General features: G+C 51.2%; 1 protein-coding gene across 7 annotated transcripts in view; it reads left to right on the top strand.

The window, feature by feature from the left end:
* Positions 1-15,077, top strand: part of PIGG (phosphatidylinositol glycan anchor biosynthesis class G) — a 45,705-nt gene extending 30,628 nt beyond the window's left edge. For 5 of the 7 annotated variants that reach the window (XM_050789788.1, XM_050789785.1, XM_050789789.1 and 2 more), the window contains 4 exons: positions 566-757; positions 3,954-4,263; positions 7,388-7,551; positions 14,698-15,077. In XM_050789788.1, the coding sequence (XP_050645745.1) occupies positions 566-757; positions 3,954-4,263; positions 7,388-7,551; positions 14,698-14,914 (883 nt within the window). In that variant the 3' untranslated portion in view covers positions 14,915-15,077. Of the gene's footprint in view, positions 1-565; positions 758-3,953; positions 4,264-7,387; positions 7,552-14,697 lie in introns of those variants that run through there. The other 2 variants (XM_050789786.1, XR_007725572.1) reach the window with 2 other exon arrangements.
* The last annotated feature ends 3,350 nt before the right edge of the window (positions 15,078-18,427 follow it).

Raw genomic sequence — 18,427 nt, 5'->3', positions numbered from 1 at the left:
TCCTAAAGTGCTGGATTGCAGGCGTGAGCCACCACACCCCACTGAGGTTGACCGTCTTTGATTTGTTACACTTTAAGAACCTTCGTTTGAAAATAAAAACTGGCCGGGCACGGTGGCTCAAGCCTGTAATCCCAGCACTTTGGGAGGCCGAGATGGGCGGATCACGAGGTCAGGAGATCGAGACCATCCTGGCTAACACTGTGAAACCCTGTCTCTACTTAAAAAAAAAATACAAAAAACTAGCCAGGCGAGGTGGCGGGCACCTGTAGTCCCAGCTACTCGGGAGGCTGAGGCAGGAGAATGGCGTAAACCCGGGAGGCGGAGCTTGCAGTGAGCTGAGATCCGGCCACTACGCTCCAGCCTGGGGGACAGAGCGAGACTCCGTCTCAAAAAAAAAATAAAAAAATAAAAATAAAAAGAAAATAAAAACCAACAATTTCATGTAATCTTTGGTTTTTGGGAAAATCAGCTATTTTTTAATACAGTTCTTTGAAAGCCACTCGGTGTAGATTGATCTCATCGCTGTTTGTTTGCTGTAATGCTGGCATTCTCCATCTCATTTCAGCTCTGATCACAAAGCCGAGCTCTCTGTCCTGGCTGCCATCTCCCTCCTCGTAGTTTTTGTGCTGGTGCAGAGGGGGTGCTCCTCTGTGTCCAAGGCTGCCCTGGCGCTGGGGCTGCTGGGCGTCTACTGCTACCGGGCAGCCATCGGGAGTGTCCGGTTCCCGTGGCGGCCGGACAGCAAGGACATTTCCAAGTAAGTTAAGTGCGTGGCAGACATGGGGCGCATAGAACCACTTCACTCTTTGATGGACTGAGAAGACCCTGCCAGTCTTCACAGCACTGGAGTTTGGTGTTTGTGAATTGGGATTGTGTCAACAGCTGCTGGAGTGTAACTAAGAAAACCCCCAGCCCCATTGTTAGCACTTTTTATGTTTTATGTGTTACTTTTAGAAGAGAAATCACTTGGAAGTAAGATTTTTTTAAATTTAAAATGAAACCTTCAGGGTGTGTGATGGGACAGACAGATGAGTATGAATCGGTTTCTAAGTGAGTGGCAGCACGTGATGACCAGGGTTCTGTTTCCTGGTCAGGATGTAATTGGCGACGAGGATGACAAGTGGATATTTCCCAGCGGTTGGGAGATGAAGCTTGCTGGAAAATCACACTGTCCTCATAATTTACAACGAGCCCCCGTGAGGGGCCAGGAGCTCCTGCCGATCGGTGGGAGGGCTCAGTCAGGAGGACCGTTTTCTTCGTGTCAAGGCAGCTGTGTTTCTGATTTTAACGGTGTTGTGGTGGTAAAGCAGGCTCCTTCTCATCCTCAGGAGTGGGATGAGCAGAGGCCGTTCTGGAGGGCAGCTTGTAACGTGTGGGTGACCCTCTATTTAAATTTATATAGCTGACTCTATTTCAATTTACCTCAAGAATATAAGTAGAGGCAGGAGCCTGGGATGGGACAGAGGCACGCCCACTGAAGTGTCCTTCACACTTGCAAAAAGGAACTACCAGGGTAATTATCCAGCAACAATAAGTGATCCTCTCAGTGAGGTCAGTGCTCTGTAAAGGAGTCTTCTGGTTGTTAGGCAGCCTGTTTGCACAGAACAGAGAAGCATGTTGTGGAACAGTGGGCTGTAAAACGGTGGTATGACCCCAGCTTACTAAGTGTGTACCTGTTTTTTTTTTTTCATACTTAATATGAAAGACTACATACTTAAAATACTGATGATTATATTTAGGACCCGAAATCATAGATTGTGGTCTTGCTTTTTACTTATTTTTGTATCTTAGCAATGTCTACAGTTAACAAGTGTTGCTTTTCTAATCAGAGCAAAAGTCAAGGTGACTGCTAAGGGCTGTGGCCAGTCTGAGGAGTGGCCGTGGGGCTCCGGGGCACTCCTGGAAATACCTCCTGGCTGAGTGGGGAGTAAGGGGTGGGGGTTAGGGTGAGCTGAGGCCTGGCTGAGGCAGTGGCAGTGTAGCAGACCCTCAGTGTGGAGAGGATGCTGACGGGCAGGTACCAGCAGTGTTCTGTGGAGATGTCTCAAAGACTGTTGACTTTGGAATCTGAGACTTTGGGCTCATCCAAATGGATGTTACATTTGGGGGTGTGTGTTTAGGATGCAGTGCGTGAATAAATTTGTTTCCTCGCAGATCTGTGCACTGAATTTCAGCATCACTCATCTGAAAACCTTGGCCCTCTTCCCTTCCCTGGCCTGCTTCCTGCAGCATGTAATTTGCTAGTGTCCAGAACTAGCCAGTGTGCCTTTTCTTTCCACACGCACTGGTTCACCTTCTTCCTGTAAAGTGCTTCCGTCCTTTGTCCCCATCTGTCCCGATTGTAAATAGGTCCTGGCCGCAGATGCATCCTGGCTCTAGATCATTGTAACAGCTGCCTCTCTCCTGTCAGTCCCTCAGGCGTTGCCATCCACTGATAGTCTGAAATCCTTTGCACTCAGTTCCTGACTCTCCTCCACTCAGAAGCCTAGGGATGGCTGGAGTGGAGGTGGAAGTGGGGTGGGCCTGGATGAGCAGGATCAGGTGCTGCCTGGCCAGGGGAGGAGGAGGACCCACCAAAGGCCCCAGATGATACCTGCATCTGCTCACCACCCTCCTACTCACCACCCTCCTGCTCACCACCCTCCTGCTCACCACCCTCCTGCTCACCACCCTCCTGCTCACCACCCTCCTGCTCACCACCCTCCTGCTCTGGCGTCCTTTCTTGACACAGAAACCAGTCCCTTCTATGAAACTTCTCCAGTGATTGTGACCTTTGCTGATTTCTCCCTTCTTTGAATGCAGATGGACCTACAATTCACTCTCAGCTTGGCACACACCTTGACCTGTGGGGGTTGCCAGGTGTCTGACCCCAGCTCCTCAGCCAGGATGTGGGCCCCTCGTGTCAGCCACACTGCCAGGCACATGGTATACAGCGCTCAGGCTGTTTGAACTAAACTGATCAAAGTTTAATTTCTTAATGTACAAAACTTTCTAAGAAAATCTAATATAGGAAAATTTAGTTTTCACAATATTACGGTGATATAAAAAAACTATGATTATTTTAAATGATCACCTTTTGCAGGATATATGAAGTATTTCATTTACAAAATTTATTTAAAATACTATGTTTTAGGAACATACGTGTTTTGTAATATGAAATTTTTTGGTAATTGTATGCTTTACAGATAACTATCATAAGAGTACTTAGTATTTACTGAGCTTACTGTGTGCCAAACACTCTCTGCATTGCCTTGCTTAATTCCGAGGATGACTTTGTGAAGTGTAGAACCATTTTCTCTCCATTTTACAAATAGCAAAGCTGAGGGTCAGAAGTCTTGATTGACACGCCCCGAGTCGGAGAGCTAGTGAGCAGCAGGGCCTGGGCTGAGCAGAGCTCTGCCTTTGTCCAGAGCCCGCGGGTTGGACGACTGCACCATTGCGTGTGCGCCTGTAAACGTGCAGGTGCTTGTGTCCCCATAACTGCATGTGTGTGTACCTGTAAATGTGCAAATGCTTCTTTAAATCTGCCCAGTTGTACAGTTAACGTTTATGAACTTACGGCAGTTTCTTAGAGGTGAATCTTATACCAGTGCATTGGGTTTTTTTTAATTGTGCAAAGCAGGCGGGCCACGAGGGCACCTTGGGTGGTGCCACCAGGTGATCCTTGGGCCAAATGAGCGAGATCTCCCTGAAGCCAACCCCAGCAGAAGAGTCTGCATGAGGACACGCCTGTGGGCCTTTGGCAGCGGCTCCTCAGGGCTGCTGTGCGGGGGAGACATGCCCTCTGCCGTGGCGGGACCTGGGGGGTAGGGAGGGTGCCGCGGCTCCTTTAGCCAGCAGTGCTGGGACATTTACTGGTTCCCTAGGCAGATAGGTGTGTTTTTCATGGGAAACTGTTTTTGAATTTTTCTCACTGGTGCTAATGAATCTAACTTGTTTTGCTTTTTTTTTAGGGGTATTATTGAAGCTCGTTTTGTTTATGTCTTTGTCCTTGGCATTCTGTTCACGGGCACCAAAGACTTACTTAAATCTCAAGTCATTGCTGCAGACTTCCAACTGAAGACTGTAGGTTTATGGGAGATACATAGTGGATTAGTTCTTCTGGCAGCCTTGCTCTTTAGACCACATAATCTTCCGGTCTTAGCATTTAGTCTCTTGATTCAGACTCTCATGACTAAGTTCATCTGGAAGCCCCTGAGGCACGATGCAGCTGAGATTACTGTGATGCATTATTGGTTTGGGCAAGCCTTCTTCTATTTTCAGGTAGGTTTTCATTATTATCATGGGTAGAAGACTTCACTTTTTACATATTTATTTTGTATTTTTCTTTGAGAAAATTTTACCAGACGTTGGAAAGTTACAATGTTTGTTTAGTGAAAGAACTGTCAGTATGGCATGGTGAATGATGCTGAACTCTTGGGTGTATTTTGTAAGATAAAGTACAGCCGGTCGTTTAAGACAGACGTCCCAGGTGTGGATGTGTGGGTGCTTAAGACAGCGGATTGCTGCTCTGCCGGGCCAGGCCTGGGTTTATTTATTACAAGCAGTTCAGGAAGCACAGACATCCCATTGTTCACTTGCTTCATTGATGGATGTAATAATTGTTCTCGTTCATGCCCTTTGCCCCTGGTGTCTGGGCTGTCCACACTGGGGGCCATTTGTTCCCCCCGATTGTTAGCTCCCTGAGGCCTGGTGGGTCACAAGGGCTTCTGTCCAGTGTAAAGACCCATCTCAGACAAGCCCAAACCACCTCAGTTATGAAGAGACATAGATGGACAGGTAGACGGGGCCTCAGAGGGATCCAGCCTCATCCAGCCTCCCTGCAACCTCAGGAGAGCGGGCACAGGCCTGCTGGTTCCCTTCCAGCCCCGACTCCCAGGCTGAGTCACTTTGCACCAGCTGAGCATCGTGGTTCCATTTTTGTCTTTACCGTGAGGTCTGTATTTTCTTGGTGTGCACCGCTGTCTGCCTCTCCGCTGTCTCATCCCAGGAGGCTGTGCAGTTCTTTGTGTCCCGACAGGGCCTCTCCTCCATCCTCTCCTCCTTTCCTGGTGTTCCCAGCCTTTCCCATGGAACAGCCCACAGTTGCAGGATTTTCTGTCTGTATGTCTGTCCCTCTGATCCTGAAGCCCAAAGGAGGGGTAGGCGTGACGTTACAGAAGTCTGTGTCTTCAGGTACAATGAGTAGGTGGCCAGTGGCTAGTGGCCAGTTTCTTAGCCCTGTCCTAGTGCTTCCCCGACCCTTCTGACCCACTCAGGCCCCTGCAGGTTTCCCTGCCATGTCCACACAAGGCACAATGGTGTCCCCAGCAGAACTGCAGGCCTGGATGCTGGTGTCCAGCACGTTCAAGCCAGGTGGCCTCCAGCAGGCTCTTGTCACACCTTCGTTTCCTTATCTGTAAACCGGGGATAGTGGTCTCCCGGCGTCCCCAGGAGCCAGCCCTCCCTGGTCTCCCCCCTCTCCCCACGGCTCCTGTTTTGAGGCTGAGTCTGCTGCCCCTTAATGTTAGATCTCCTTCGGGAGGAACCTGTGGCTTTGCTGCCCATCCCTGATTCCTGCCCTCAACTGGGCAGTTCCTTAACAGACCAGGGAACAGGAATGTGACTGCCCTTGCTCATCTGCTGGCCCTCCACGTTCACCCAGTCCCCGGGTCTCTCTGCCTCGGTTTCCTCCCTGTTTGATGAGGATAATTACGAAGCACGTCAGGACTGTTGGCTTAAATGAAGTCATGCAGGTAAAGCTGCTGTGCAGCTACGGACATGTCAGCATGGCTGGCAGTCTCTGTGCCTGGCTGAGCCTGCTCAGAGCCACAGTGGCCTCCCAGGTGTCCTCCTCCCCTGCTCCCATCGTGGCATCTGGGACTCTGTCCCTCTGCCGCCCTCCAGGGTCTCCTGCTGCTTCTGCCTGTTTGCTGTCTCCTCAGTCTCCCTGCAGAAGGGCTTCCAAGCAGAGGAGTCACATGACTGGGGAGGTGCCTTCCAAGAGAGGCGGTAGCCGCGAGTCCAGTGGGTCTCAGGGGAAGCCAAATCGAAGGGCTGGGGCCTATGACAACAGGGATAGGAGTCAACGCACATCTGTGAGATACTGAGGAAGCAGCATCAACATGACGTGGGGACCCCCTGGGCCCACAGTTGTCTGCATGGAAAGGGAGGAAGGAGTCAAGCTGGTAAACACCCAGCCAGTGTTTTGTGGACATGAACAGTTCTGATTCTGGAGAGGGATCTTTGTTGGGCTTGGGGTCATTGGGCTTGATAGAGATATGTGCTGTCAGACTGTAGATGTCCTGAGTTTCTGAGGAAAGGTCAGCATGACAGGCAAGTGACAGACATCAGAGTCAGTAAAGACGGAGTGTGGAGAGGCAGGGCCTGGGAGTGGAGAGGCAGGGCCTGGGAGCAGAGAGGAGGGGCCTAGTAGTGGAAGGTTGTACTCTTGGAGTGGAGAGGCGGGGCCTAGGAATGGAGAGGTGGGGCCTAGGAGTGAGTGGAGAGGCGGGGCCTGGGAGTGGAGAGGAGGGGCCTGGGAGTGGAGAGGTGGGGCCTAGGAGTGGAAGGGTGTGGTCTTAGAGTGGAGAGGCAGGGCCTAGGAGTGGAGAGGTGGAGCCTAGGAGTGGAGGCGGGTTCTTGGAGTGGAGAGGCGGGGCCTGGGACCAGAGAGGCAGGGTCTCTCAGAAGACCTCTTTTTGGGATCCAGAATCACTAGGAGCAGGGTAAGCTGTGTGGCATCAGCCCTTGCATGCTGCAGAGAGTTACCTACCAGGGCTGGGCCAGGACTGGCCAGAATCTTGACAGATGAAGTTTGACGAGACCAAGTGAGTCCTCATGGTCTGATACGTAAACCAGATGTGAGTTACCAATTTGTACCAGGGGCTGTGCTCCCCTGGCGACTGGCCTGCCCTCCTCCATGTAACCCACTCGCAGTGCCTCACTGTAGATGGCACCTGGCTGGGTGCCCGTTCTAGTCTTCAGCCCAATTCCCCCCTTGGCTGGGCCCAGCATCTGTACCTCTCAGGGCCATATGCGCCCCCTCGGATGGGGGTCCTTGAGGGGAGGTCCATGGGCTTAAGAAAAGTCGATGGGTCTGGACAAAGGTCTGAGATGTGCTGCAGTCAGCCAGCCAGTCTGTGTGTGTGTCCTTCCTCAGAGGAGGCCACAGCTTCTGCACGGACGGCTCATGTGCCCCTCCATAGCCTGGGCACTGCAAGCGGGGGAGGGGGTGCCACCCAGGCAAGGCCATCTCAACGGTCTGAAGGAATGCCTGGGCAGCCACCTCTGACCACACATGTGTCTGTGCTGGCATGGTTATCTGGGCTGTGTACACGTTTCACGCTAACATCATGGCTGTTGATGCCACGTGTTGTGAGGCCTTAGCTCTTCTCCTGTATTCCAGGGCAACTCCAACAACATTGCCACCGTGGACATCTCCGCAGGGTTCGTGGGTTTAGACACCTACGTGGAAATCCCAGCCGTGCTCCTGACAGCGTTTGGGACGTATGCAGGGCCTGTGCTCTGGGCCAGCCACTTGGTGCACTTCCTGAGCTCAGAAACACGCAGGTGAGGTGCCCCTCTGCCGTTCAGCACAGTTCTGGGGGCCGGCTGCCTGGTTTTAAGGGTCATACTTTGTTCCATATGCAAGGGAGTCTGAGCTCCATGGATCCAACAGTCTTTTCAACAGTTTTCTTTTCCTTAAATAAGCAACAGTCCAAAGCTCAAGGGCCAGAGGCCAGCCTGGGCGGTCCATGTAGGGCCAGGGTCGGGTCTGACGGTGTCTCGCTGGGCTCCCCGGGGTCGGGTCTGACGGGGTCTCGCTGGGCTCCCCACAGTCGGGTCTGACGGAGTCTCGCTGGGCTCCCCACGGTCGGGTCTGACGGGGTCTCGCTGGGCTCCGCGGGGTCGGGTCTGACGGGGTCTCGCTGGGCTCCCCACGGTCGGGTCTGACGGGGTCTCGCTGGGCTCCCCGGAGTCGGGTCTGACGGGGTCTCGCTGGGCTCCCCAGGGTCGGGTCTGACGGGGTCTCACTGGGCTCCCCGGGGTCGGGTCTGACGGGGTCTCGCTGGGCTCCCCACGGTCGGGTCTGACAGGGTCTCGCTGGGCTCCCCAGGGTCGGGTCTGACAGGGTCTTGCTGGGCTCCCCACGGTCGGGTCTGATGAGGTCTCGCTGGGCTCAACAGGGTCAGGTCTGACAGGGTCTCCCTGGGCTCCCCAGGGTCGGGTCTGACGGTGTCTCGCTGGGCTCCCCAGGGTCGGGTCTGACGGGGTCTCTCTGGGCTCCCCAGGGTCGGGTCTGACGGGGTCTCTCTGGGCTCCCCAGGGTCGGGTCTGATGGGGTCTCTCTGGGCTCTCCAGGTCACACCAGCACATGGTTTCTAGAGACACCGGAAGGAAAATTCCTTTCCTGCCACCCCGGGTTTATCTGCTTGCTGGTGGCCAGATGGAGGGTGGGTAGTCCTCCCCTTTGGGGACATGAAGATAAAAGACTGCTCTCGGCCCCCAGAGACCCTGGTGGAGCGTGCAGGACCCTGGGGAAGGCTCGTGGTTGGGGCCGTGCCTGTTTCGAGTCGTCCTTGAGTAGCTGGGGGCGTGTGTCTTCTACACATAGGCTGGTGAATTGGGTTGGAAAAACGAGCGGGGGGGCTCACAGGGAAGTTCAGAGACCTGAGTCCCGTCCCCTGTTGCTGAGAAATCCCTTCAAGCTGCGTCTGGCCTGCCCTCTATGCTCTCCTGCCTGGTCCGCCTCCTTCCCTGGTCCACCTCCTTCCCTCCAGTGAGCCTGAGGTCTCCTCACTGACACCCAACGTCTCCTGGCAGCTTTGTGCAGAAGTTCCCCCAGGGGACCCCAGATCAAGGGTGCAGCCCCCCATCCACACGCCCGTCTTCTCTGCAGCATTCCCACCGCCGCACGCACTCTGCTTCCTCATGATGTTTCTCTCTTGCTCCCCCAAGAAAGGCGGCTTCGTGAGGCAGGGGCTTCACCAGCTCTGTTCACCACAGCAGCCTCCGTGCCTGGCCTGGCGGAGTCAGGCGCTGGGTGGAGTGCAGGGAGGTTGATTCTGTACCTCCCAGCTTGGTCTGGCAGAGACCCCAGGGCCTGCAAAGTTACCTGACTCACATGTGCCTGGTTTTCTCGTCTGTAAAATGGGAGTTGCTGGGGGCTCATTGGGGGGCACTTAGAAGTGTTCATAGCCTTGGAGGGGCTAGTGGCCCCTGCAGCATCTGCCAGAGTGCCCCGTGCTCCACGCTTGTCCTTGCTGCCAGCCACAGTCACGAATCCCTGCAGCACCTGTGTGTTCCTCCGTGTGCTGAAATTGCGTCCCATGGCGCGGCCTCCTCCACAGCAGGCGAGCGTCTGAGGCACATGCTGGGTGGCTTTCGGCACGTCAGCCAGAGCTTTGCGCGTGTCCTGTGGTGACCAGAGGCCCCAGTCCTGCCGGGAGCCCCAGGGAGTGCGCTGTGGCCTCTGCTGAGCAGTGAGGCTGGAGGGCTTCCTACGTCCTCCCATGACTGAGCAGTCTCTGGCGGTGCTGACTGCTGAGCCCCCATGCCAGCCCTCCCAGGACACTTAGAGGCTTCTCATGCGGAGCTCCCGGTGACTCCACAGAGCACTCTGCACGTTTCTGTGGCCCCGCTCTGCCCTCTGGCTCTGCTCCACAGCCTCCTTCACCAGTTCATCCTCTCAGCTCCACCCAGGCCCTCTCCCTACTCCCCTCCCCAGACCAGCTCCTGAGACCCAGGCCACAGGGACCCTTGCCCTTGCCTCCAGACCCAGATGCCCAGCCCCCTGTTGACATTCCACAGAGGTGTCCTCGGGCTAACAGGACTGAGGAGCCCTTTACAGGACATGTGGGCAGGGCCCACGCACCCAGGCACACACACCTGTGCCCTGCCTTTGAGCTTTTCCCACCCTAAAAGGAGTTCCTGGCTGCTCACCTCCTGTGTTGAGGCTCTCACAGCATGAATGCTTCTGAGCCAAAGGAACCGTCCAATCCACCGTGGTGGAAGCGCTCACGCCCAGCCGACTTGGCGGGCCCGGGCTGGACCCCTCAGTTACTCACAGGTTTCTGTAAGGGGTCGGGGAGCATTGGCCTTGCTTTAGCAGTGGTAGGCATGTGCTTCCCACAGCTGACATGGGAGCCTTTCCAAGGTGAGAATCGCTTCCTGGCCAGACTGCCAGACTGCAAGCTTCCCAAGGACAGGAATACCTGAGATTCACCTGTGTTTTCTTCAGGTGCCTGTGGACGCTTGACACGCCCACTCTGGGGCAGTCTGTGGACAGACCCCCGTAATTTACAGTCACCACTGAGCTTGTCATCACAGCAGAAAGCTGAGGTTCGGGGGGCGGAAGCCACCAACAGACCAGCCTGGGAGACACGCCCCGTGGCGGGGCTGTGTGGAGACGTCCGTCCTGACTTAGGTTCTGTGTAGAAACAAACGTCTGCCGTGAGACCCCTGCTCAGCGCCCGCCAGTCTCTCAGCAGCTGACCTGGGACGTCTTTCTCATTGTCTGAGGCCAGCTGCGCGCTCACACTGGGCTTATAGAAACAGGAGGCCCCGTCCCCGGCCGTCCGGGGTGGGCTGTCAGCACGTCGTGTGGTCAGGTGTCAGGACAAGCGGGCGTGAGCGCGTGGAGGTGCACCCACCTCCACCCTGGAGAACGGATGTGCTGCAGCTGTGCACGGCATGATCAAGCACTTGCTGTGTGGACGGCACACCTGCCAGTGGCCAGCTGGGGACTGAGGGCTGGAAGCACTTGCCCGGCTCCTCTCTCTGTAGGTTTGGTCATTGGCCTTGCAGCTGCCCTGGGGCTTGCAGATTACAGTTTGATGGACCAGGCACTTTTCATCTCTTACATAGCCAGGCAGTTTGTATTTGGGAGGGAAAAAGACAAATGAAAGCATTTTTTTAAAGTGAGCTGAAGGCATTTTGATCAATTGGAGAGTATCATATGATACTTTTCCTAGTCAAGGAGCATTTCTCCTTCATTTTATAGGGTTTTCTCCTTCCCTTTTAAAAGCTTAAAGCATCAAGTTTTACTCGTGGTTTCTATTTTGTTTCAGTAGAGTAGAAAAACTGTAACTAGGTCTAAATGGTAGACAGAAAATACATTTCCAGCAGGTCAAAAACGTGGCCCTGAGTGGTTGGCAACCCTCTGTTCCAGGGGCTGGCGTCGGGCTGGCACCCCGGGCTGCCTGCTCCCCTGCAGTGCACATGGCTCTTTACTGAGGTGGTGGGAACTGCAAGCCGCCATCTTCTAGATGGGTAACGCTAAAAACTGTTAAACTGAAGTCAAGGTGGTACCACGTCTAAGCCACAGCTTCCTGCGCGCTATCTGGGTAGGATGGGGCCACGGCCCACTTAGCCATGAAGCTTCCTGCAGAGTCTCTTCATCTTTTCCCAGGTGTTGCTGTCACCAGGGGGTGTGTCGAGGATAACTTGGGGTCCACCTCCCTGTGGGTTCCCCGCCCGTGGGACTAGATGCCAAGTGGTGACCAGCGGTACGGGATTGGGGGACCCGCCTAAGGAGCCTGGGCCTGGCAAGGAAACAGAGGCACCAGGGCCGCCCACAGGGAGATCCCAGGGTCTGAGTGTTTGACCGGAGTGCATGGCAGGCTGAGGTGAAGGAGTGTTTGGAGAAGCCAGGAGGAAGCAGGGGCCCTCCAAGGCCTGAGATGGCGAGCCAGTGAGGGGCTGAGGTGAGGCTGTGGAGGGGTCAGCCTGAGCTCCCTGCCAGAGACAGTCGCTGGGAGCATGAGGTACCAGGCACCTCCAGCCAGAGACAGCCCCGTCCTTGGCCCTTCGTGGCTGTTGACGCCCTTTCCTGAGCAGTGAGCACTGAAGCAGGATCCGCTTACAGGACACCCTCAAGTAGCACCTGGCGGAGCTGCTGGGCTGACAGGACTGAGGAGCCCTTTACAAGACATGCGGTGGGGCCCACACACCCAGGACACACGCCTGTGCTCTGCCTTTGAGCTTTTCCCCACCCTAAAAGGAGCCCCTCGCCGCTCACCTCCTATGTTGAGGCTCTCAACAGCATGAATGCCTCTGAGCCAAAGGAACTGTCCACCATGGTGGAAGCGCCCACACCCCGCCCACAGTGGATTTTAGAGGCGCCTGGCTTTGTGTCAGCAGTGCCCTGAACGTCTGCACACTGGCATGCTTGCACGAGCGTCTGCGCAGTCAGCACAGGCTACCCCGTGAGTGCTGGAGGTCATGCTTAGGGAGACCAGGCAGCCGTGAAGTGGGACTTGCGGAACAGAGAGCACAGACAGGTCAGCTCAGCACTCGCTGCTGCTTTTGCGGTGAGGCCACAAAGCCAGAACTTAGATTTGGATCCTGGAAGGCCCGGCCTCTGAAGGTCTGAGGGCTGCCCCTGGGCCCTTTCTAATAGGACTTGATCAGAGGTCATGGATGAGGCATGGAAAGTGCCCAAATAATGGAATTTATCATTTTTCTTTTTTTTTTTTTTTTTTTTTTTTTGAGATGGAGTCTCGCTGTCGCCCAGGCTGGAGTGCAGTGGCCGGATCTCAGCTCACTGCAAGCTCCGCCTCACGGGTTTGCGCCATTCTCCTGCCTCAGCCTCCCGAGTAGCTGGGACTACAGGCGCCCGCCACCTCGCCCGGCTAGTTTTTTGTATTTTTTTTTAGTAGAGACGGGGTTTCACCGCATTAGCCAGGATGGTCTCGATCTCCTGACCTCGTGATCCGCCCATCTCGGCCTCCCAAAGTGCTGGGATTACAGGCTTGAGCCACCGCGCCCGGCCTATCATTTTTCAATAATCACAGACTCACGGGAAGTTGTTTTGAGGAAGAGATTTATGTAATGTGTTGGTGGGTTGAGAACTAGGGGAGTACATTAACGTACTTCGAGGGGTGGCTCTTCCGAGAATGCTGTCTTTCCCTGTGGATTTGCTCAGCAAACCCCACTGGGCCAGTGTCCCCAGACCAGACGGACTGACGTGGTCCTCCACACAACAGCAGGGAGAAAAGCTCAGAACTTCTATTTTTTTTTTTTTTGAGACGGAGTCTCGCTCTGTCGCCCAGGCTGGAGTGCAGTGGCACGATCTCGGCTCACTGCAAGCTCCGCCTCCCGGGTTCATGCCATTCTCCTGCCTCAGCCTCCCGAGTAGCTGGGACTACAGGCGCCCACAACCGCGCCCGGCTAATTTTTTGTATTTTTAGTAGAGACGGGGTTTCACCGTGGTCTCGATCTCCTGACCTTGTGATCCGCCCGCCTCGGCCTCCCAAAGTGCTGGGATTACAGGCGTGAGCCACCGCGCCTGGCCAGAACTTGTATTTATGTTTATTTGTATCTCGCCCTTTTGTGATTTTCTGTTCATTGTTTGTATTTTATAATGCATGTGATATGGTAGCACATGGATATGTAATTTTTATTTTATTTTATTTTATTTTTTATTTTTATTTATTTTTTTTTTTTTGAGACGGAGTCTCGCTCTGTCGCCCAGGCTGGAGTGCAGTGGCCGGATCTCAGCTCACTGCAAGCTCCGCCTCCTGGGTTCACGCCATTCTCCCACCTCAGCCTCCCGAGTAGCTGGGACCACAGGCGCCCGCCACCTCGCCTGGCTAATTTTTTGTATCTTTTAGTAGAGACGGGGTTTCACCGTGTTAGCCAGCATGGTCTCGATCTCCTGACCTCGTGATCCGCCCATCTCGGCCTCCCAAAGTGCTGGGATTACAGGCTTGAGCCACCGCGCCCGGCCGGATATGTAATTTTTAAATACCTGTGCAAAGTCTGGGGGTGCGTTTTTTAGAGCTGTTTTACAGACGGTGTTTTACAGCTGTTTTACAGCTGTTTTACAGACTGTTGGCAGACGGTGGCACTGCTGAGCAGTTGGGGCTGCAGCTCATGTCCCCTCGGGCGCCTCCATGCCTTGTGGAGACGCAGACCTCTGCCCATCCCAGACCAACCACATCCAGATTTCTGTGGGGAGGGACTCCAGAGTGGCACTTCCAGCACACACTGTAGGTGATTTTTATATACAGTCAAATTTTAGAAGCATTTCTGGAGAGCTCAAGGTGCGTGTATGGGACGTGGTGGCCCTCACCCATCCTTCTTCTGTTTACTCTGCTTCATTTTTCTTTTCTCTTTTTTTTTTTTTTTGAGACGGAGTCTGGCTCTGTCGTCCAGGCTGGAGTGCAGTGGCCGGATCTCAGCTCACTGCAAGCTCCGCCTCCCGGGTTTACACCATTCTCCTGCCTCAGCCTCCCGAGTAGCTGGGACTACAGGCGCCCACCACCTCGCCCGGCTAGTTTTTTGTATTTCTTAGTAGAGACGGGGTTTCACCGTGTTAGCCAGGATGGTCTCGATCTCCTGACCTCGTGATCCACCTGTCTCGGCCTCCCAAAGTGCTGGGATTACAGGCTTGAGCCACCACGCCCGGCCTACTCTGCTTCATTTTTCTTCATGAATTTGTCTCTTCTTGACATGTTATGTATCTGGTGTCTCCTGCCTCCTTCACTAGAACACAGCCTCCAAGGGGGCAGGATGGGTTTTCCCGTCTCCCGGGCATCTGGAGAGGCACCTGTCCCAGCACCATAGTGACTGGATGTGTGTGCGGAAGAAGGAACGCGGTGCCCTCTAGTCCAAGGGCAAGAGCTACTGGAGTCTCTTTGAAAGTCAAAGTGTTGTTACATGCGTGGTATGTAAGTGGCATGTGCTAATACACATTTTCTTTCTTATTAACAGCAGTTCAGCACTGAGTCATGCTTGCTTCTGCTACGCGCTGATTTGTTCTATTCCAGTTTCCACATATATCGTTTTGGTGACATCTCTGCGTTATCATTTATTTATATGGAGCGTATTTTCTCCAAAACTTCTCTACGAGGGAATGCAACTGCTCATTACAGCTGCTGTCTGTGTATTCTTCACGGCAATGGATCAAACCAGACTCACACAGTCTTAGACTAAGCTGAATACTGGAAAAATAATACATGCTTAAAGTCTGCTGTTATTCTAAAATGAAAGATGTGAATTCAACAAAGTTGATGAATAACTCATTTCTTTGACTACTATACTTGAATTTAGACTAAGTAGTAAATAGTCTAATAAAATGTCACTTTAATATACAGTTTGTATATTTCCCCTATTGACAATCACTCTGGAAGCTTCTGAACTTTTAATTTCCTCTGAATAAGCTATGGTATGACCCAAATATGTGTGTTTAAATCAATGAATGAAAAGGTTCTGGCCTTTTTTAGAGAGTCCAGGAGCTCTGTGGGAGGAGGCACCTGGATTACCTTACGGAGCACTGAGCTCTTAGAATCCTGCAAACCACTGAGGGCCCCAGGGAGCTTTGGTTTATGAGGGTTACAGGTATCAGTGTTGATGGCATTTGAGATGAAAACTAAGATAAAAAAATGACTCATTTATAAATAATCTTATTGCATATTAATATAATACTTGAAGGAGAAATAACTATATTTTCCAAAACAAAAAAGTTCAGCGAAACCCAGCACTTTGGGAGGCCAGAGTGGGGGGATCACTTGAGCCCAGGTGTTTGAGATCAGCCTGGGCAACATAGTGAGACCCTCATGTCTCCAAAAACTTCAAAAATTAGCTGGGCATGATGGGACACACCTGTGGTCCCAGCTACTCAGGTGGCTGAGGAAAGAGTATTGTTTCAGCCCAGAAGTTCAAGGCTGCAGTGAGCCACGATTGCACCACTGTATTCCAGCCAGGACAACAGAGTGAGACTCTGTCTTTAAAATTAAAAATGTTTAATGAGAAAAATGATACTGTTTTACATTTTTACAAACCTCTTTCATGCCTGGCCTAATTGAAGCTAGTGGGATTCTATGTTTGACCTGTTGTGATATGTGTGTTTGGTTAAAATATAAGAAAATCGGCTGGGCACAGTGGCTCATGCCTATAATCTCAGCACTTTGGGAGGCTGAGGCGGGCAGATCACCTGAGATCAGGAGTTCAAGACCAGCCTGGCCAACATGGTGAAACCCCATCTCTACAAAAATACAAAAATTAGCCAGGCATGATGGCAGGTGGCTGTAATCCCGGCTACTTGGGAAGCGGAGATTGCAGTGAGAGAAGATTGTGCCATCGCACTCCAGCCTGGGTGACAGAGTGAGACTCTGTCTCAAAATAATAATAATAATAATATATGAAGAAAATACTGCCTCACACAGATCAGTAGTTGGAAAGAGGAGGAATATTTTAATGTCCTTTTTCTGATCATTGTGGATGTTCTTTTTTGATACCAACACCAAACCTCAACAAATGGTAGTTTTCTGAAGGTTAGTTGGACAAAAAGAAAAGAAACAAGTGCATATGAAAACTAGTGAAATGCTACTGAGGGCTGTATTTGAATTAATAGAATTGTGCCCACATTGTTTTCCTGGTTTTGATCTGGTTGTGTAAGATACCGTCATTGCGGGGAGCTGGGTGAAGGATACATAGAACTCTCTATACTATTTTTGCAACTTCTTGTGAGTCTTCAACTATCTCAAAATAAAAGTTATTTTGAAAAAGAAAAGGTTAGCTGCCATGTGGAATCTGAAATCATATCAATGAGCTTTCATGTCCTGATGCATTACAACACATTGACCTGTCTTGCACCCTGAATGAAACTTTTACCCAGGAGTGATTCTTAACATCTGCATTGTTGTTTGGAAAATAACAATTCACTGAATGATAGAGGTTTACAAATGTTCATCATTCCTTACCAAAATCACTTATTTATATCACTACCAATCTCATCAGAAAAGTCTTTAAAGATTGAATGGTGGCTCACACTTGTAATCCCAGCACTTTGGGAGGTTGGGGAAGCAGGAGGATCGCTTGAAGCCTGGAGTTTGCGACCAGCCTAGGCAACGTAGTGAGACCCCATCTCTAAAAAAAACTTTGAAAATTAGCCAGGTGCAGTGGTGTGCACCTGTAGTCCCAACTACTCAGGAGGCTGAGGCAGGAGGACCACTTGAGCCCAGGAGTTCAAGGCTGCAATGAGTTAGGATTGCACCATTGCACTCCAGCCTGGGCAACAGAGTCTAAAAAACCTGTGAGGAAAAAAAATCTCACTATCCAAAACAGTCACTAACAGTTAGTGAATACAGTTCACTAAATGGAAGAAGCAGAGAGGATACACAGATGCATACATGAAAATCATATATATTTATAAATTATATATATACAAATATATTACTATTTTATGTATAAATATATATAATTTTTAAATCCAAAGTAGTTATATAATTTTTAAATTTAACAGAAAAAGTGAAACCAAAGGAAAGGCTGCATTTTGGATGTTTCTTTTACAAGAAACATTCATAAAATATTCTTATAAAATTAAGAAAATTAATTTCTTATAACATCTATTAAGAGAGCTGGTAGCTAGCAAAGAGAAAGGGCAGCTTCTCAGGCAGAGGATACACAAAACCTTGTTTTTTTTTTTTTTCTTTCTTTTTTTTTTTTTTTGTTGAGACAGAGTCTCGCTTTGTCGCCCAGACTGGAGTGCAGTGGCCGGATCTCAGCTCACTGCAAGCTCCGCCTCCCGGGTTCACGCCATTCTCTTGCCTCAGCCTCCCGAGTAGCTGGGACTACAGACGCCCGCCACCTCGCCCAGCTAGGTTTTTGTATTTTTTTAGTAGAGACGGGGTTTCACCGTGTTAGCCAGGATGGTCTCCATCTCCTGACCTTGTGATCCGCCCGTCTGGGCCTCCCAAAGTGCTGGGATTACAGGCTTGAGCCACCGCGCCCGGCCAAAACCTTGTTTGAATATGGAAGGCTGATTGTCAACATCAAAGGAAGAGTTTCTGCCTCTTCATACCTATGACTATGGAATATTGGTAGGACAATTCAATGACAAGATTGATACTGTTTTAAAGTATTGTTTATGCTATATTTTAATTCTTCATTTATGCTCAATGGAGCCCTGTGACTAAGTGGATATTTTTTTGTAACATCAATAACTTGATCAACTTTGACAATACAATCATGTTTGGAGGGGAAAACACTAGAAGGATCATTACATGGTAAAATTGATTTTTCATCCACTCAGCCACTCTGTCTTTTGAGTGGAGAGTTTAATACATTTACATTTATTGTTATTATTGATAAGTAAAGACTTACTCTTGCCATATTACTTGTTTTCTGGTTGTTTTATGGTCTTCTTTCTTGCCTGCCTGTCTTCCTTTAGTGAAGGTGATTTTCTCTGGTGATATGATTTAGTTTCTCAGTTTTTATTTTTTGTGTATCCATTGTATGCTTTCTGGTTTGAGGCTATGATGAGGCTTGCAGATACTATCTTATAATCCATTATTTTAAGCTGGTAACTGTAGTTTTTATTAGTCCCTTAACTAACTTATTTAAAAAGAACCAAGCAGAAATTCTGAAGCTGACTTTGTCCCCCTTAACTTTGTCCCCCTGCTTTTTAACTTTTTTGTTGTTTCTATTTATATCTTAATTG

The sequence above is a fragment of the Macaca thibetana genome, chromosome 5, assembly GCF_024542745.1.
Source record: "Macaca thibetana thibetana isolate TM-01 chromosome 5, ASM2454274v1, whole genome shotgun sequence".
In the NCBI taxonomy this organism is placed as follows: Eukaryota; Metazoa; Chordata; class Mammalia; order Primates; family Cercopithecidae; genus Macaca; species Macaca thibetana.
This window is presented reverse-complemented; position numbering and strand designations above follow the sequence as displayed.